This window comes from Pseudochaenichthys georgianus, chromosome 18 (assembly GCF_902827115.2).
Source record: "Pseudochaenichthys georgianus chromosome 18, fPseGeo1.2, whole genome shotgun sequence".
Lineage (NCBI taxonomy): Eukaryota > Metazoa > Chordata > Actinopteri > Perciformes > Channichthyidae > Pseudochaenichthys > Pseudochaenichthys georgianus.
In genome coordinates, this window is record NC_047520.1 from 23,718,090 (window position 1) to 23,740,148 (window position 22,059).

Sequence of the window (22,059 nt, forward strand, 5' to 3'; positions counted from 1 at the left end):
ATGGTGTCGCAGTGACAAAAAAAATATATATAGATGGGCTCCAAACGTTCTTATTATACATCCATGCTCCAAACCAAACCAGTTCTTATTATACATCCATGCTCCAAAACAAGCACATTCTTTCCAAGGAACAATAAAGTAGCGCCATTAAAAACCGTATGAATAAAAAGGCAATCAAAACTAATATTTAATCGGAAAAATTAAACTGTATTTTTATGTATTTATTTTATGTCATTTTTGTTATGACTTTATGTATACAAAATAAATGATGTTCTGGAATAAAAAATAAATTAAAAAAAGATATCCCTATTTAATTCAACTGTTTTTAATAGGCCCTATCATTATAGATATTTACTTATTTACATTCATTTGAATTGGTACTGAATGGAAAAAAACATGGTTATTAGAGTATACATTATGTATTACCAATAATATAAAATGAATGCACAAAAAAACGTCTAGATCTTAATTTTAAAATGTAATATTTGAAATTATGAGCCAGCCTCTTCAACACATTTGTATTCACTGACTCAATTGTATGATTATTTTTGTGTACAACTAATTACAATTCTGCATTATTTATGGTAAAACTAAATGTACTTGAAAACCAACTCATCTGATAAGAGGATTACATCTGAGAGATGAGCACAATAGCTCAAGAGATGAGAGGTGAACAGCAGCAAAAACCACATAACTGCAATGTTTTTATATTGCATTGTTTGTTGGTTTTCTATTATGGAGTGTTGCTTATTTGATGCTTATTCTGATACTGGAGAATTGACATATCAGCCACATTGTGCTGTCTTTTGTATTTGGGGATAAGTTCAATACAACCATGTTTGTGTGCCACACACATTTTATGGATAACCCATGGGATAAACATCACACGTACATGTCATCGTCTTCCTCTATAGATAGAGTATTAAGGCCCTTGATCATGTCATAATAAATTATTGAATCATATCAAAAGATAATAGGTAAATACGTTCCATTCTTATGGTACCTTTTATTCTGCAAATATGTTTTACAATTAGTTAAATCTTGGTAATGGTGTTATTCTTCCCATATACACTTTAGATCATTTCATATAAATAAGGTCTGTGTTTGTTGAAAAACAGTGCATTTACTGGAAGACCATTTCTGACTGATCAAATCTCAAACAAAAAATCTGCTCTGTATTTATGTTTAACATATTCTTCACTGAAGATGTTTCCTGCTGTGATCTCCTGGTCATCTTCCTCCACTTCCTCCGCCTCAGTTTTTCCTGGAGGCTTTTAAAAAAAAGATCACCGACCCAGTTAATTGTAGGCTATTACAACACACACACAGAGATGACACCGAAACAAAATGAGCACTGTGATGTCTAGCTGCTGTGCTTAAGTGCTTTGACATTATTCAAACAAATAAACGCAGTGCAAAGGTTCATCGTTACATCCTAACTGATTTTCCAACCTGTTTAAAAATGAAATGCAGTTCTGTCTCTGCCAGGTACATTCACAACGCAGTTTGTTTACACTGCACTGGCTTGTAGTCCAGAATAAACTGCGCACTGGCCATTTGAATGTGCGTTTTATTTCTAAAAGACTACATTCCCAATGGAAACCGCGTCCCCGGTACAGTGTCGCTGTCCGCCCGGTGCCGTGATGAGGAGCAGTCTGTGGATGCTGAGCAAACAGCGACAAGGTGCTCCTGCTTACCGAGCATAAGACCGGAAGCTTTGGATCGAGTCTTTCAAAGTAAAAGCATGAAAGTGTATTCATTATTCTGTGGCTATGTTCATAACAGTATGCAATTGTTGTTATAGGCCTTGGGTTTTAGTAGCCTATATCCGTATGTAGAAAAAGCAAACCCCTGCTGGATTATCAGGGTAAATCCCCAAAACCTCCAGTTTCACTGCAGGTAAGTTCAATTGGACAACTTGATTTATACGTTATATGTGTTTACAATTTACATTTAAAGTACAATGTAGACTTATCAAAGTCAAGCATCTATTTGGAAAGATAAATCTCACCCCAAACCTGATAAAGAAAAAAAAATAACATAAACCTTCAGTTTTCCACTCTGTTTTTTATACATGCACATGCTTCTTATACGGGTACATACAAATACACAGTTATATTCACACATACACATGCATTGAGAGGTCCAGAGCGGAGAAGCAGCCAGTCTACCTGGCGCCAGGGAGCAGTTGGGGGTTCAGTCCCTTGCTCAAGTGCACCTTGGCAGTGGCCAGAAGGTGAACTGGCTCCTCTCCAGTAACAGTCTGCGCTCCATATTTTTTTTAATGTTCTGATGTTCTATTTACTTCAATATATTCAACGTTGGAGGATTGAAAATAATATTATTTACTCAGTTTTTTATTGCTACATTCATGAATAAGGTGCATTTTAATATGCACCTTTTAAGAGCCCTACCCTTCTTTGATCAGATCAGATAGAGAAACCAAATAAATGTACTCAAGTACCGTACTTAAATACAGTATTTCCATGTCATGTTACTTTATACTCGTACTGCATGTTGGAAGCCAATTGTGTACTTTTTACTCCATTACATTTATTTTATAGATTTATATACTTTATAAATGCAGATTTTGACACAAAATACTTTTAAAATATTTGTTACAGGTTTAACCATCAAACATTATATTTAAGTAACTAAGACTATGAATGGGTTGACAAAAAATGTATTGGCAGCAATTTGTTTTTTTTGTTCAAGCCTATTCAAAGTTAAATGTGAAGATTTGCTCCTTTTGCTTTAAAATATTTAAAAATATTTATTTCTGTAAAAAGCACTTATACATCAAATACTTTGACTAAATGTTCCTAATCGTAGTTAAACACTTTTTAGTACCAGTTACAAACCATTCTCGATTAAGTAGTTTTACTTGAAATGTTGTATATTTACATTGTGGTATAGAACAAGTACAGAAACTGAATACCAACACTTAATAAATAGAACAATATATAGGTGACTAGTATTATAAACATTCATAAAACCTTTATTTTGAAATGTTCCACCGGAAACCCTGCTTATGGTTCGTGGTAGCCTGACTGTTGTCGCGTCCTCCACCGTGCCCACACCCAGCTCAGAGAGCCGCACACTGCAGTGTCTGCGGGACTTTGTCTTCTCAGTGCGGCTGCTTCGGGAGCTTTCTGCGACATAACAGCAAGGGACAGCCCCTCTGCACCGCCCTCTGCACCCCCCCAGCGGGTCCTCCGCTGTGTGGATCTGCCCCCTGGTCCTCCTGTCAGTGGCAACGGCGTACTGAGCAGCATCTCCCCAAGAACACTGGCACCATGAGCAGCACTGGTAAGACCTGTTTTTAAATACGAGGTTTTAATGTCTTTTTCTCGTGAAGTGGTTAAAATACTGTTAATGTTCCTATAGGGCCAGCTGTGTTGGGCTTTGTCCTTATTTTCCCTATGTGTCACCTGCTTTGGCAGCACAATAATAATCATTTAGATTAAACATATGCATTTAGAATTAGAAGGCCTTACGATCGATAGATACATACTGTACTATATTATACTATGCTACACTATAGGCCTACTGTAATATACTGTACAGCTTTAGCCTGTATCTTATAATGTATACGGTCATTAGAGCAGCATCAGGCTGCACCACTATGTGATGCTACACCTAGCATTCAGGGTTCTCTGACATAGTTTCACATTTGTTTCTGTGAACTTGCATGTCATATGGGCTAATTAGACCGGAAGTAGAATCGCCCACAGTAGATCTACTGGCTCCTGACTCCTCTTTTATCATTATTATTTTTATTTTGTACGTTTTGTTATTGCGCTGTTGACGAACCTGCGATCTAAGTTTGTCATACATGATGACATAACTACACCTTTGTGTGTATGTTATGACAATACACCTTTGAATATTCAATCCTGCTGTCTCACCTGGTTGTGGGATTGGGGGATTCAATAAATGTAACACAAGTCTTCGGGCCTAACTAGTTGTAATTTTGAGTCAAAGATACAGCTACAATGTACTGGACTTGGCGAAAGAAACAAAAATAAATGTCAAAATGTTTCCATAGTAACCAGTGATTGCCGTTGCATCAAATAAAACCAGAAAGTAACTGTGACTCAGTCAATAGTAGGTACAGCATATATAAAACGAGCAGGTTTTGATCTGGTTTCTCTTCTATAATATGTAAGTTGATAAATAAATATAAATACTGTAGCTAATTTAGCAAATTAAAGCATGGAGGGCCCCAGATTCTAATGAGACCATCCACCCTGTGCATGTCTGCTGTTAATGAGAGTACTGCAGTTTGTCTGGGGCTGGAGACAGGAGGAATTCATTAGCACTCTGCTGTGAAGTGCAAACATCCTCACACAAACAGGAGGCAAACACAGGTCAGCGTTGGTCTGGAACCGTGTCTCTAATTTTTGGGGCCCTGTGGAAGTTCCACCTGACCTGTGAAGAATGTTGCCTGGATATGTGAGGGGCAGGAGATGAAATGTTTCTTCACATTTCTACCTGTTTATGATTACAGCTGGTCTAAATATGAAGGGACATATTGGCAGCGGCGGTCCTAGATACATTTCAATGGGGGGGGCCATGCTGGGGCCCGTTATTTTTTGAGAGGGGCACATTTAATGTGGGACAAAAGAGACAAAGACAGTGTTCAACATTTTAAGATGACTAGTTTTGTATATAGTCATCCGCACAAAAAACAAACATAACATTGATAATGGTCTCCCTTGAAAAAGAGATCATTGATCTCAATGGGATTTTACCTGGATAAATAAAGGTTTTGAATTTAATTGAAATGCCGCTATCCAACTAAAATGTGATCATCATTATAAACCCTGCTTTTAGGGGGGGGGCACAGGGGGCTCAACGCTTATGTACAGTGTTTCTCATTAAATGAATAATTTCTGTGCAAAATTGACATAAAACTTAAAAGTCAAATTATTAAAAAAAAGTTTAAAATGTCCAGCTATAAAGTGACTTTGGTTACATGATCTCCAGTGGTGGTAATGTAGAGTTTCATATGAAAACAAAACCACAATCGAGTCTAGATGTCTTGTGTAATTGTGTATCATGATATCTCAATATATGATTTCATCACTAAAACATTCCATAGAACCATAATTTAGGATTAAGAATCATCCCAGAGCTCCTCTTTTAAATAACAATTTATAATGGATTTGTATCATATAGCTTGGCTATAGAATTTGTGTTCTGGGATTACTTTTATTGGTTTAGTGTGGAGAAAAAAACGTCCCAACCAATCCAGTCCTTAGAGCTTCCCCCCCCCAGAATACCTGATCCCAGATCCACCCTGATACAATATAATATGTCCTGGCATTTTAGCAAAATCCTGCCTGACCCAATGAGATTCTTGGATACAATTCTAACCCTAAAATCAGATGATGTTTCTCTTTAAAAATGACAAAGAACAGTTAGAAAGACACTGGATGTGTACTTGCAGGTGTTTTAGCGTGGTTTTTAAGTGTTCCCTCTGTTTGAACCTGTTTACCTGTACCAGTGGTGCAATCAAGTCGAGATAAACTTCTCAGAACAGGCTTGGCATGAACACACCCTGAGAGAAATCAATCTGAAGGCCAGTCTGCATTCTTTCACAATACATGTAATCACTCTTTTGTTGATCACTAACTGGCTTTGTGCTTCCAGCCGAGACACATGGAGCCCTTTAACCACCACATGGATGGAGGATGGTAGAATAGCCTGTAAATCCAAGTTCAGGTTCCTGCTTAACCCACAGAAGTAGAAGTCTGATCAATATCAATCAATTAATAAAATGTATTTATACAGCCCAATATCACAAATTACGCATTTCTCTGAGGGGGCTTAACAGTTTGTACAGCAAACACCGCCTGTCCTTAGACCCCCGCAGCGTAAACGGGAGAAATCCCAAGAAACCCTACAGTACGGTTTCCTTCCTGTTTGTGTAGAGTTGATCCTTAGCAGGCAACAGACGTCAGAAACTGAAACCATGTCTTTATTTATAGCTAAATGATATAAGTCTTTATTTTTCATTATACTTCTATATAAATATAAAGAACCAAAACCAAACCCAACCTTATCCCAAAGCTTCATGCAGCGGCCAGCCCGCTGCTCTGAACTCCTGGCTGGTGCTTTGCAGAGCTCTGCAAATGGTTCATCAGTTTGGGCTGGAAAAGAAAACCACCAAACCATTGCTATTATTTGCTTATAGTTTTAGTGACATCTCGTGTTTATGCCAACATTTGATGGGATTCCTATTTTATTACTGCAAACTAATTTCATGATAAGATCAAAACCTACACTGAAATATTTCTGCTGGCATTCAGATCAATGTTTTAGACCACTGTGGAAAATAATATGTGACAAAGATTTGTGCTTACATTTGAACCAGTAATGAACCAGTAAGTGCTGGTTAGTGAGCAATTACACCCAGCTAAAACACACGTATATGATTATGTCGTCAGTCAGGCTCATTCCCTCTGGCTCCTTCTGTCGTTAAACCATGTGTCACTACTCCCTGGTTCTGCTCTGAAAGGCGTGTGCCTCCTGGCTGTGGTTCTTTGTGTGTCCATTGTCAGGAAGGATGAAATGTTTGTTTACACATGTGCAGTTAGTGTAGAGGGGAGAACATAGAGCACGATGTTGAAGATATAAGACTTTTTTTCCAATTTTTACTTAAAAATCTAAATTATTGTTCAACCTCCACATCATCATCAATTGTGCATATCATACACAACTATTTATTGATTCTCAATTCTTTTGAACACATTTCCAAACTATTATTGCAATTGATTATGTACAATTGTCTGATGTTTCCTACATTATCAATTGCTTATGTCATGTTGAATTAAGGGTTAGCACTACTTCACAATAAGGAAATGAACAGGTAGACAATTGCTACATTTGTACACGTGTTGGTAACCTGAAAAACCTGCTCTGCTAAATGGAATTCAGCCATCATTTATTTTATTCATTTACAAATGTTGCTTTTCCTACTGTCACATGGAGAAAATACTTTAGCAACATACCTTATCTTATTCATTCTTTAAATGTGATGCTCTGCTGATGAAATAACGGTCCGGCTGACATACAGCTCTTCTCTCCGGGATAAATGCTGGCTGACCTCACTTGTGCTAAGCCCACACACACACGCACACACACACACACACACACACACACACACACACACACACACACACACACACACACACACACACACACACACACACACACACACACACACACACACACACACACACACACACACACACACACACACACACACACACACACACACACACACACACACACACACACACACACACACACACACACACACACACACACACACACACCATGTATACATCACTTCAGGGGACATTACATTGACTTACATGCATTTCCTGGAGACTTATCCTAACCTTAACCATAACCAACACATGCCTAACCCTAACCCTTACCCTTACTCTAACCCTTACCCTTAACCTAACCCTAATCCTAAACCTAACCAAGTCTTCACCCTAAAATGAATGATTCCCCTTATGGGGACCTCCAATGTGTCCCCATAAGGGAGGTGAGTCCCCACACGTGACTGTGTGGACAGATTTAGGTCCCCACAAGTATAGTAATGCTAGGCCACACACACACACACACACACACACACACACACACACACACACACACACACACACACACACACACACACACACACACACACACACACACACACACACACACACACACACACACACACACACACACACACACACACACACACACACACACACACTAGTAATTAAGCCTCAATGTGGTGTGGGCTTGTGACATTTCTTTGCAGCCTGCTGATTAACGTTGCTCTGCATGGCTGGCTGCTGGTTTATTCTTTAGACAAACTGATGGTAATGTTTGTAACTGCTGTGAGAATCATCTCAGAAACATTCAACACTCACAATCCGTTCTTTTTATTAATGGTTAGGCTAAATCGTTTTTAACAAAGTATTTCATTTTCTCTAATACCAGGTGTTCTGTTCCTTCAGTTGTGCTTTGTAAATGGTGAAATGTTTGGAACATTCTGTTGTGATACTGACTTAAAGATAGGGTTGGGTACCGAGAACCGGAACCGGTTCCAACATTTCGATTCCAACTGCATCATTTAGAAATGTGAATTTCGGTTACGCTTTTCGATTCCTGAGGAAATGTTTCTCGCCGCTCTCCGTAGCCTACTGTATGACTGCAGCGGGGCGGGAAATGTAGCGTTGTACCTAGAGATGTCCCGATCCGATCACGTGATCGGGGATCGGAGCTGATCTCGTGATTTTCAAAAAATTGGGGATCGGGAGAAAAAAATCGGGGATCGGGATTTTTTTTTTTTTTTTTTTATAAAATATTTTTTTTAATTTAATGTTACAAAACGAAAATGACCATCTTCACGTCTTAAAGTCATCCTGAGGACTTAGTTTTGGTTTAAAATTGCTTTCTTTGGGCTTGTTTTCATAGACCTGGTTGCTTTTTCTCTCAAATCTGGCAACAGAGTGGGCGCAGTGTCTAATAGTAGCAGTAAGCTAACGAGAGGCTACGTTCAGCTGGTGACTCGGGAGTCGGGACAGAGAAAATGTCAGGAGTTTGGAAGTATTATGAAATTGAAAGCGAAGGCAGTGTAACAGCCAGATGCAATGTTTGGAAGGCAGAGGTTCTGCGCGGTGGAAAGAACAGAGCTACGTTCAACGCGACCAATCTAATACGCTACCTGAGAAACAAACACCAACAACAACACGGCGAGTACACAGCGGCCACTCAGGTAACGGCACTGAAGCAACCAACACTTTCAGAGACTTTTAAAAGGAAAGAGAAACTGCCCCAGAACAGTAAAAAGGCCAACACAATAACAGCCAAGATAGCTTAATTCATCGCGTTGGATGACCAGCCGTTATTTGTTACCTTTTTTTTCTCTTAATGCATTGCATAAAGATCGGATCGGGAAAAATCGGTATCGGCAGATTGTCAAAATCAAATGATCGGAATCGGATCGGGAGCAAAAAAAGGTGATCGGGACATCCCTAGTTGTACCTACACTTCCTACAGCGTAACCTGAGACCAGGGCCGGCCCGTCGCACTGGCGATGATGTTCGCTTAGTGCGCCAGATCTGTGGAGGCGCTGCGCTGACAGCTCTGGGAGGGAAAACAAATATTTGACCGTTGGGGCTCATCCTAATTTTCGGCCTTGATGTAACAACATTCATAATTAAGTAAATGTAACACCCTTTTCATCCCTGTTATACTTTTCATTCGCCCTGTACGATGGGCGCTGTAAGTGATGAAAATGGGGGATGTTGGCTTATCTGGCTCACAGCCAAAGTGCGAGTGAGCGTGGGAGAGAGTGAGGGAGAAAGGGAGGGTGCACCGGTACCAGCGCTGTTGTTATTAGCATCTGGTGCTAGCTGCTCTAACGGAAGAAGAGATGTTTCTACAATGATGTGGAGGGAGAGTCCTCTCCAGTCAGACTGAGGCTGATAACTTCAGCTCAGTGAGGTAAAGGACTCTCAGTGTTTAGATAGTTCACTTTAATCTAAGTTATCTCAGTGGGTCTCAAACGTTTTGATCACAATTTATGTAAACACATATTTCCAAGGCACTCCTTTATAATTATTGATAAAACAGGTTTGAAATCATTCCAATGTATACTATAGGACAGTAAACCAGACATCGTTTTAAACTGGAGAGATAAAAAAATATGCATAAATAAAATAGTAAAATAAGATATAAATGAACAACAAAAATAAAATACGTTACATGTATTTGTTATTGGCTATGGGTTATTGGTTATGTTCACATACTTATTTAATTATTAAAATGTAAACCGATCTTTTTCATATGGGTGTTTATGTACCCCCTAGATCTAGTCTAGTAATTCTGCTTAAAGTGCACCAGATTAAAGCATTTTACTTTAAAATATTCAAACATTTCTTCCCGGTATGCCTGAGAAGGCAGATATGCTTGTTTTTCTCAACAAGAACTGTTTTTAAATGGGGGGGGGGGGGGGGTTCCTTTAAAAGCTGGACTGTTGCACTGTTGTATAAGCTTAAGAACTAGAAGTAGGGGAAACCGCTAGCTTAATTAATTCATACCAGTCACAATACAGATTGTGAATTATATGTACAGGTAACTGTATTCGATTACAAAGTACTCTGATTACTGTACATTTAAAAAAAAAAAAATAGAGATTAAGAGCATGATTACAATGTTATAATGGATTTTTAAATACAGATCTGCAGGTCTCCCTTGAAAAAGAGATCTATGATATCAATGGGACCAATCTGGATAAATAAAGGTTTGAAATGAAATGAGATCGATACATTATTATTAAATTAAGTACTGAATACATTTTATTTATAGTTTTATTTGAGAATCTTAATTAATATCTCTTGGTTTCTTCTTTTCTAATGTTATATTGTTACATACACTTAAAGGTCATCTATTGTGCAAAATCCACTTTTGTATGTATTTTCTATATAAATATGTGTCCCCTCTGTGCTAAGAACCACTGAACGTTTCAGGAACAAATTGTTTGTCCTGATCCATTTATATAAAAACCTGTCTGAAAATGAGTTGTTCAGATTTTGGTCACATTATGATGTGACCAAAATGTGACCTTATCCTTTCTCAGAGTAAAGCAAAACTATGAGTTTAAAAGAAAGCAAAATATAATACATTTCAAAAATAAAACTATCAATTGCAAACAAATCATTTGTGTAATCATGTAAGTCTTTTTTCTTTGTTTTAACATAGGTTTTTGTTTGCAGTTCTTGTTTCTTCTTCCTCAATGATCAGACTTTTGCTCTCGCTGCAGCTCTTCTCGTTTGCGCTCCCTCATTTTTTGTTTTCGATTTGTATGGGCATAGATGTGTCTCATAATTATTTGTGTGAACATAAAAATAATTTGTGTGTAAATATGTGATTTGGAAATGTAAAACACCATCCACAAATGCATTTAAAAGATTAGTGTAAAACGGATCTGCAAATACGCTAAATATTTTCACAAATACAAAAAAAATCTGTGAATATCTCTTTAACATTGACAACTTTCAATCAGGCATTTGTGAATCCATTTTGTATTTGTCGACCAATAATGCGCTTGCGGATCTCAAATCTCTGCTCGTGGATCTCACATTTCTGCTTGTGGATCGTCTTTTTACACACACGGAATTTTGAGACATATTTTTTCCGCCGGTCTCGGCTAAAATCTACTCGTGTCACTCTGTGATTTTCGGAAACCACGTTCCTGCTGATGACGACATTTCTGCATGATTTCAAAGTAAGAGCATGATGGTTTGTTTAATGCTCTGTTTTTTTATTATAATGAGCAGCGGAACATTAGATGCATTCTTTATCCCCATAATCATCATTTCAAAAAATAAATTCGCGTATCTCGATCGTTTACATTGGAAATAGACTAGATAAATACATTTCCTAATGGGAATATTGTCGCAGTTTGAAAAGTGTTTCCATTTCATTTTAATATGATAATATTAACAATCATATCATTCCTATCAGCTGTCAATCACTTTTATGATTAACATATTCAGTGTTATTATTAAATAAACTATATTTTTTGGAGGTGTTAATGATGAATGTTCCTCAAGATGCTTGCTCACCCTCATATATCAAAATTCAAAAGAATCAAAAGAACAGTTCAGCGCCCCACAACAGTGCAAACAGTTACAACCTGGACTTTACATCAGAAAAAACAAACATTAAAGAAGTGACTAACTGCATCAGTTAGGGCTAAAAAACGTGTATTCAGCTAAAACATATACATCGCTGCAGTTATTATCCAGTGGAAAGTCCTTAGACCTACTGGTCTAGTTAAATTAAAGTGGTGACTTTTTTTTGTCTGGGCAGTGTAGTTTTACACACCGTCTTATTTGACTTTCTCAGGACTTAAAACTGTTTTTTGGGGGCAGACCCCCTGGAAGAAAAAAACATATTTACACACGTAAGGTCATCATTTTAACAGTTTTCTATGCTCATCAAGTCATCCGTGAGCAGAGCATCAAGTTGGCATGCCTATAACAGCTGAATGCGGCGATTACCATCTTGTTCAGCAAAACGCCTTATTCTGCCCTCGCAGTGTGCGGCTATGCAAAGCTAGACAGGTAGCTAACAACTTGAATCCTCCAATAATCAGAAGGCTTTGGCTTTTCTTGATGTTTACTGTATGATTCTCATTGTGAAACTAGAAATACAATACTGAAATAAAGCATACATTAGTACACATATAACTGATATACATACATTAATTCAATTAGTCTGCGTCTCATACATACACTCATACATGTACACAGCATCTGTATGTAATGCTACTAATTAAACCCATTTAACCAAACAAATACAATTCACCATTTTACCATCAAAGGCATATGAAAACAACAGCTTACTGTAAATGTAAGTGCAATAAACACGCCAACATTAATAATGCAATAAGCCTAAACACAGTGCATTGACAATAATGCTACGACTAGCAAGCTACATGTAAAGCTAGCTGCTAACTGTTTGCTAAATTAAGCATGTTCTAACAAACTCTTCATACAGGGAAAATGTTACAGACTCACATTTTCTACAACATATTAATGTTACACAGGTTATACATTATGTTCTGGTACTTACAGATCAATAGTATCCAAAGCAAAAGCGTAATAATAAAGGAACTCTGCAGCACCGGGAGTTGACTGCATGTCGTGACGTCAACTGAAGAAATTCCCTATTACATGCAGACATTCTAGGTACCACAAACGAACACAGGGGGGCAGTATAAACAATGCAAATCAACCTTAATGATGTATCCGGAGGCTTTAGTGACCAGAGCCGTCATATCAGGCCGTATCTCTGCATCGGCTTCAGGCTTCACGAGGGTGAAAAGACTTGACTCGAGTGTCTCCTCTGCATTGGCATGAGACAGGAAGGCAGGACCTGAGAACCACGTACTCTGCTGCAGGTGGGCCGCTGGTATATTGTCCTTCAGTGTCAGTAGCTCTCAAGTAGGCAACAGCTCCTATAGCTACTGAGGAAGAATCTGAGAAGATGCAAAGTTCTCTTCTCTGAGTTGAAGACAACGAGACTGGAATGTAGCACCTCTGTATGTTTAGGTCTTCAAGAGCCTTCAGAGAGTTCTTCCATGTGTTCCATTCAGTTTATTTTTCAGGGATGAGTGAATAATCCCACTCACTCTGTTCAGATGAGAGCTCCCTGACTAATGGTTTTCCTTGCATCGTTATGGGTGCTACAAACCCAAGAGGGTCATACAGACTGTTGACTGTGGACAAGATACCTCTCCGTGTGAATGGTTTTTCTTCGTTGGACACCAGGAACGTGAAGCTGTCTGTTTCCAGGTTCCAGGAGAGTCCCAGGCTCCGTTGAAGAGGGAGAGGGTCAACTCCAAGGTCCAAATCCTTAAGATCCTTTGCACGATCTTCTGCAGGGAAGGCTTCCATCACATGTCCACTATTTGATGCTACCTTGTGAAGTCTCAAGTTGGACTCTGCCAACATCTTTCTGGTTCTTGTCAGAACATCTATGGCTCCTTCAGATGTGGTGAACGAGGTGAGGCCGTCGTCAACATAGAACTGCCTCTCCACAAACTGCTTTGCGTCAGATCCGTGTTTCCAAAAACGTGGACCTTCATCCTGTATTCTACTACATTCTTGTTGATGTCATTATCCTCGTACCAGAGGTATCGAAGATAATCTCTTCTTGTACGACGAAACAGTAGAACATTTCTTCCACGTCTACTATCAAGGCAACAGGTTATTTTCGAAACTGCAGAAGGACTCCCAACAAGGTGTTGTTCAAGTCTGGGCCAGTGAGTAGCACACTGTTCAGCAACACTCCGTTACACTCAGCACTTGAATCAAACACAACTCTTATCTTATCCGGTTTTTGAGGGTGATACACACCGAATGTCGGGAGGTACCAATGTTCTTTACCTTCCTGCAGAGGTGGAGCAGGCTCAGCTTGTTCATTTTCCAATATCTTCCGCATGAACTCAACGTAGTGACTTTGCATTTCTGGCTTTTTCTCAAGAGTTCTCCGAAGTGAGCAGAGACGCTTTATAGCTTGCTCTCTGTTACTAGGAAGACGCTGTCTGGGACAGCGGAATGGTAATGGTGCCACCCAGCTGTTTCTGTCATATTGGTAAACCTGTTCATCCATGATGCTCAGGAAGGCCTTGTCATCCATGGATAGTGCTGGCTTGTCATCATCCTAGGACCTTTCAAAGACTGAACACCCTAGGCTATCTGTACCAACAGTGAGTCCTGTGTCTTTCCCACAGACAGAAGAGATTGGCCTATGATGTTGTGTCATGCCACTGTAGTCTTCCTTCACCAGAATACTGTTTGCACATGGACTAAGAAAGGATGTGCGACCATTGTTCAACACGTTTGTTTTGTAGACGTTGACACCCGCTGGTGTGTGGACTGTTCCCAAACAGGCTTCCCCGACTATGACCCATCCTAGGTCAAGTCGCTGCGCATAAGGAGCATTGTGAGGCCCGTTGATTTGTTCGCGCACCTTGTGCACCCTTAAGATGTCTCTTCCAGGAGAAGGAGCAGGAGGATTGGAACGTCTGGGTCCACAGCTGCAATCTTGTCAGCAACTGGCAGTAGGTGGGGGTAATGGCGAGCAACGTCTTGGGAGGGAATTTCCGTCCTATCATCCGGCATCAGGTCACACTCGATTAAGGTGGGGAGAGGAAACTGTAATTTACCATCCAAAGACTCTATCATGAAGTTACTAGCTCTCCTACCTGAAGTCTCTGTTGTTCCTGAACAGGTTTTCAGCGTGTATGGAGACGAGCTGGCCTTGACTTTGAAGAGATCGAAGAACTCTGTCTTTGCCAGAGACCTGTTACTTTGCTCATCAAGCACTGCATACATCTTGATAGCTGTTTCCTTTTTTCCTGCACAATATGCCTTGACCAAACAGATCTTTGAGCATGAACGTGGGCTGTAAGCATTTCCGCACACCTCTGTACACTTTGAGGTGACTGAAGAAGATACACTGTCGCTTTGTTCATGGCTCTCCTCTTTATCAATCATAAAACTCTCTGTGGTCGAGGGAGGAGGACCTGGATGCAGGGCTGCAATGTGTTTTCACTGTTGCACTCAAAGCACTTCACTGTTGCTTTGCAGTCTCTTGCTATGTGTCGGGTCGACCCACAACATCTGTAGCATATGCGGTTATCTCTCAGGTATAATTTTCTCTCTTCTATAGACTTGCATCTGAAGCTTCTGCACTTCTTGAGTGAGTGTGGCTTGTTATGTATCGGACACTGACACTCTGGGTCATCAACTTTCTTCTCAGCATTACCAGCTTGATTGTCCGAGGTATCTGTAGGAACATCTGTTTTGTGCACACTCACCGAGGTTTTGTTGCTGTACTTCTCAGGCTTCTCCGCTTTGGAAGGAGCTTGACTGCTTGAGGTGGTGAAAGTGAAGCATGGATCATTTCTGATCTTCGCCTGACGTCGTACAAACGAAGAGAAGACAGAGAAAGGGGGAAATGCCACTGCGTGGTCCTCCTTATAATTGGATCCATGAGCTATCCATCTCAGTGACAACTTGCTCTTCCTGATGGGTCAGATCCACTGAGTCATATTTATTCCTCCCTGCTCACCTCAAAGCTCCCGTCTGAATATGAATGGAGTATTCTGTTTGAAACATGCTGAGTGTGACAGCAGCTGTCAGGGGCAGACATGGATTCTACAGGCAGCTCTGTACAGTGTTACTGTGTTACATTATAAGGGACTGTAATTCTTTAAGATCTTAGCTGTCCACTTAACTGTTAACTTCGGCCTCTTATTTGACACAGATTTTTGGAAAAGTACTTTAGTAATTTTTTAACCTCAGCATTGGATATATCTTAAACCCAGGGGTACTCAAATACAAATCTTAAAGGTCCAAAATTAATTTTTCAATAAGACAAAGGTCCGTTTATTACGGTCATTCAAACTTTTAAACAATTGCAACAAGATTCTTAACACGAGGTTGCAAAAACAAAAATAATCTGTATGCAGCAGTTTTCATTGTTATTGTGTCTGTGCTTGACCCCTCAGAGTCGCAGTGTAAGAGCTGCACAGTTATGAATAAAGGCAGCTACACTCTTTTTCATTCAGCATTCCCATTAGTGCTTTATACATGTCTTGCCCCCTTGTGTGTCCACTGAGGTTCCTCAGGTCCAACACATCTTCAACAAACTCCCCCTTTGCCTCATCATAAAAACTCACAAACACCAGCAACTGAGCAATGTCAGCGTGTCAGTGGACTCATCCACAGCTAAGGAAATGCCTTGTGCATTTTTTATTCCATCACAAAGCTGATTAATCAAATCACCAGCCAGTGTTTATGTTCTTCTGGTTGCTGTGGAATCTGAGAGGGGGATTTGCTTGATCTGACCTGTTATTTTCTCTTTTTGTTTGCCTTCAACATGGTCTCCATCACTTGCATGCATTCTTTTATAGTTCAGTTGTTATCCAGTGGAAAGTCCTTACCTACTGGCCTAGTTAAATCAAAGTGGTTACTTTTTTTTGGCTGGGCAGTGCACACCGTCTGGGCAGTGCACACCGTCTTATTTGACTTTCTCAGGACTTAAAACTGTTTTTTGGGGCAGACCCCCACAAAGAAAAAATATATTTACACACGTAAGGTCATCATCTTAATAGTTTTGTATGCTCATCCGTGAGCAGAGCATCAAGTTGACGTGTATTACAGCTGAATGCGGCGATTACCATTTTGTTCAGCAAAACGCCTCACAAACGTATTAAGATCAACAGCTACACAGCCACACTGTCTCTTCTCTGTCAGTGTAGACCGCAAATACCTCATTCCTTCAGTGCTTGGGTCCGAATGCTTCTCGTTTTGCGCTGTCCCGTTCAAATGAAATCGCCGCCAATCATATGTCCACGCTCGCGCCAGGACCGGGGGAGGAGTTACATGACGTGCGTCTTGTGCTGCATTCACTTGCACTCGGACATTAGAGACTTTCTCTCATAAATGTCCGATGAGCCACAACTTTTCTTTCAAAACAAAGCTGCCAGCTGGGGTGGCAGCTGGGGTGGCAAGGCCTATTTTTAGGGTGTCAGTTGCCACCCCGGTAGGTGAAACTAGGCTACAGTACAGATGGAACTAGATGAGCTGTTAACTCTCGCTCTGAATTTTTTTTTTTTTAAACTCTCGCTCTGACTCAGACAGGTTGAAAGAGACGAGACACACATTTTTCCCACCCGCATTTCGCAAAGACCCGCCCTACTGTGCCTCTGATTCGCAGATTGTTGGGAAAAAACACTGACGGGATGCTGAATGTGATTGTTGGACCAATGCGTTGACAGACACACACAGACAGTGGAACAGGACATGCAGAGCGCTGTTTGCAGTCTATGGACATAGCGGATCATTTTGACTCGTTGCATTGTGGCGATGTCTCGCAGATAACACAGATAATACATATGAAAAGTATAATTTGCTCAGAGTCCAGAGACAGTTGTGGTTCGTGTCCGGATCCTGACCGGAGTCCGGACTTTGAGGATGCCTGTCTTAAACCCATACATTTTGATTCTGGCTGATGTATGTTTCACCTTTGATTATGTGACCTGTCGGCTGCTTAAAGTGTTCACAAGTTGTTTCAGTGGAGTGAGTTTGACTTTTGTAATTTTCTTGAGAAATGTTACAAATCATACTCCATTCGTGATGCACATCACAGAGTTACATGTATGAACAGGAACTGCAACAAAAACAGATGCCCCAAATGTGTCACCATCATAAATACCTAACAATATTCCCTTTACCAATAGATCAAATGAAATCTATTCTCACCCCCATGCAGTGCAAAAGGACAATCTAAAAGGACTCACTGATCCAGTGAATACTAAAGCTCCTCAGAATGTGTCACTGTAAATATGGAACTTGGAAGCCTATCTCAGCTGCAATATGAACTAGGGCTGTATCCGAATATCCGAATATTCGGTCATTGGCCTACTATTCGGTTTTCAATTTCGTTATTCGGATATTCGTTGTTGTTCTTTTTTTTTGGCAGCCTGACACAAACTGATGAACCCAAATGCACGACCCAGAGACAAAGTCTTGAATATATAAAAAAAGGTATATTTATTATCACAGTTCAGGTAATCCCTCTTAACAGAGTAGGTGGTGGAAATATCATTATCATATATCCATATAATTGTTTTCAGTTAAACCAAAGGCACAATGACCAAGAAAACAAAATAGCAGCTAGGTATACCCGTTTTTGGTTAGGTTGAGTCTGCTAATAAAATATAAGAGTCTTGATTTGCTTTGGACCTAATATATAATACAATACAGCTTTATTTATAGAGCACTTTAAACCTCCAGACCAAAGTGCTGTACAGGCAAATAAACAAAACAAAAAATAGCACAGCTCACACACCATAAAACAAGTACAAGTAAAAACAATAGACAATTTAAAAGCAATAAAAGCAACACTCTAAAAGATGTTAATACACTAAGGGGTTTTAAGAAGCGATTTAAAAGCAGACAGTGTGGAGGCCTGTCTGATATGCATGGGCAGATCGTTCCACAGTGTGGGAACCGCTACAGAGAAGCAACGGTCCCCTCTCCGCTTTGACTTGTTTCTGGGCACATTCAGGAGCAGTTGATCCGCTGACCTGAGAGGGCTGTGTGGATAAGCTGTGTGGTTTAATGGTTGTTCTGTAGGGCTGTAGGTGTTAGTCTACCTAGAAGGGTACTTGCTGACTTGCTGTCATTATAGGATTTATTGACATCTTGAAGCTCGAATTCAAATTTCAAAAATTTCCCAAATTGGGATCAATAAAGTTCTATCTTATATTATCTTATCTAACAGCCTGCCACATTTCATTTTTTAGGTTCATTTTATAATTTGCTCAGAGATCTTTCATTTATTTTCCATTTAAAAAAGTATGTATTTTGTATTTATTAAGAACAGGTTATTTTCCACTAATAGAAAAAATGGGCAATTGATCCCTGACATCTGTGCTGAAAGCACCACTGTGGTGTTCCATTTCTAAAACATTAGTGAAGATGTTGTCAATTAACGTTTCAGTTAATCAGTTATCCTAGGATTGGTTGTAAGTGAGAAGACCAAGGGTGATCAATGTTAAAGTCTCCACACACATAGAGAATTTTATTCCAATAAGGTCCAAGCATTTCTTCCACTAGGACTACAGTAGGTCATCAAATTCCTCAATATCACTACCTGGTGTTCTATACATGCATGAGACAAATATATGTTTCTTCTGTTTAAGCTCAATTTCTACCGTGACAGATTCAAGGAGGTTCTTATGACAGGTGGAGAGACTTTCTACCAATCTGGCAGAGTGTGTTTTTAACGTTAAAGTGGATTAATGAAAGGCCTTTAATGTCGTGGAGTTGTGTATAGAAGAGTTTATCACTGTAGTAGCGGCATTTTTTAGGTTTCTGTAAAAAATGTAATCTGGATCAATGTGGTTGTCGAAGCAGTTATCTTTTTGGGGATTTTCATTTACGAAATCTAGGTCTTTATTCTTTGTTGTTCTCCAAAGGCCATTTGGCCGTTATCCTTACTATCATACTTGATAAAGTGGCAGCTTGCAAACATTGTGAATATCTGTATAAGTCCTCATTGTTTTTCACAAGTAAGACGTTTCCTTCGTTGCTCTTGATGAGGTCCGTTGCCGTTTTTGCCATCCCAGCGTTCCTTTTTGTCAGATGCTAGTTATTGTAGATTCACGTTCCTTTCAGTTTCTTAGCGTTGATCATCGTGCACTAGGGGTGTAACGGTATCCGTATTCGTCCCGTAACGTCACGGTTCGGACGTCACGGTTCGGCACATGCAGTCACACGACGAATACGCCTTTTTTTTTTACAAATTCGAAAAAAGTCTGTCATTCAGGGCAGTATCCATTACACTATTTATAATCCAGGGGGCGGTATTGCGCCTAAAAGCTGTTTGCCAGCCGCCCTTAAACAACAAATGAAGAACAAGAAGAAACAAAACAACAAAACTAACAAAATACAAGAAGAAAAAAAGTTAGTGTGGTGATTTCAGATAACACACAGGAGCTAGAACCCACCTGCTTCTTTTAAATCAGCTGTGTGGGAACATTTCGGGTTCCCTGTGGACTACAATAACGATGAAGTGTGCGAGTGGTGGATCGGACGAGGACGGTGTGTCGGCGTTGTTCGATAGCGGTGCAGTATGCTAATGAGAACACACGCCAAACATGCTAAATCATATCAGAAGGCATCACCCAGATTTGCCAATCACCGGAGCCCGGCAAAAGACAACAGCAGTTCAACAGCTGATCCCCGCTGTATTTAATAAACCAACAGACATGAGAGCCGAGAGACCAAAATAAATAACGGAAGCTTTTGGCATATGCGCTCTTGAAACACTTTCTTATTATTTATGATGTAATATTTTCAAGACATTCTTTTTAGTTTTACAGCTTGATGAAACCTTTTAGTTTGACATCAGCCATTATAGATACTCTGGGCATCTGAGTGTGTGGTACTGTTTATGGTTTGTTTTAACTGTTTAATACAGTTAATTATTCAAAATGTCAGAGTTCCGTATTTTTAAACTGAAACTTGCACTACTTTTCAAAAAGAAATAACAACAAACCTGGAATTATGCATTTGGGACTTTTTTCTGCTTTTTCTTGTTGTACCGAACCGTACCGAACCGTGACCCCAAACCGAGGTACGAACCGAACCGTGACTTCTGTGAACCGTTACACCTCTATCTTGCACACTTTTGTCTTTCCATTTTCCGACGGCTTTCCAAGTGTGTGGCAGTCCAAGATGTCCTCTTTTCTGGTGTACTGATCCTTCTCTCCAGCATCACAATCTTTTCGTCTTTTTCCTTCATGATCCTTTCCGTGTTTTCCACCATTTTCAGAAGTTTTTAATTGTCAGGCTATCATCCTTTCGAGTCTTACTTATATTGCTTATATCCATTGTAATGCTGGATAAAGCATCCTTAATGGGGATACATTAAGGGGAAACACTGTATTTTCACACACACACACACACACACACACACACACACACACACACACACACACACACACACACACACACACACACACACACACACACACACACACACACACACACACACACACACACACAGAGGATGTGTGCTCCTCCGTGGAGATTGCGTTAAAATGTAATAATAAACACATTTGAAAAGTGGGGGGGGGGGACACAAACGGGATGCCTCCTCGGCATCATGGATGTCCGAGTTATCCAGTGTGTCGATTTCACGGGCATTTCATCGGACGTCTGCACTGAGGAGAGCTGCTGCCACGGCAAGTTGTTGTTCTAGATAGCGTTCAATCATGTCCAGACTGCTGTTCCAGCTAATCGAATCAAATACAATCTAAATTAGTTCACGCCCTGTGCCGTTTAAAAAATTGCATCGCGATTCATTTTTTAGCTCAACCGATTTTAATCTTAACGCATCTGCACAGAACATGTTGTCCTCTGTGTTTTTTCAAATACATCTTGGGAATGTGTGCGTACCTTTGGAGCTATGCTCACCTGGATCATATTACTGCTATGTGGGGAGAAAGAGAGACACACAAAGATCGATAACTTCAGTGAATTATTCATCAATTCACTTTCTCCTTAGTGTGTGTTACTGCATGTGTGTGTGTGTTCTTGTACTTTGATCGATCATTTCTGCAGACTGGGTTGTTGTCTTTGCCTCTCTGTTCTGTGCTGGTACAAGATATAATACCTCTGTGTCTCTGATAAAGAAAACATTAGTGTTTTTGTAGGCGAGACTGCGAGAATTCATGCTAACACTTCTCCATCACCACAGCAGTGTGAAAACACATATGCTGTTAAAGGGGCATTCTATCTAAAAGCGACCTGACAGTGTGCCTTCAGTTGTCTTGGAGTAAGTTCAGCAGACTTTGTATCCTGATCTCTGCAGGCTAAAGGCTACACTAGCCGCTACTAGCATGACTCACCCCATTTTCCCACTAACTGTTGGTCGTCTGGTTGGGACGGGTGGCGCAGT

General features: G+C 40.0%; 1 protein-coding gene across 1 annotated transcript in view; it reads left to right on the forward strand.

Moving 5' to 3' along the window:
• Positions 1-3,023: 3,023 nt before the first annotated feature.
• The window catches only part of ablim2 (actin binding LIM protein family, member 2), a 116,882-nt gene continuing 97,846 nt past the window's right edge, over positions 3,024-22,059 (forward strand). The window contains exon 1 of the mRNA XM_034105588.2: positions 3,024-3,309. Coding sequence (XP_033961479.2) covers positions 3,297-3,309 — 13 coding nt within the window. The 5' untranslated portion in view covers positions 3,024-3,296. The remainder of the gene's footprint in view (positions 3,310-22,059) is intronic.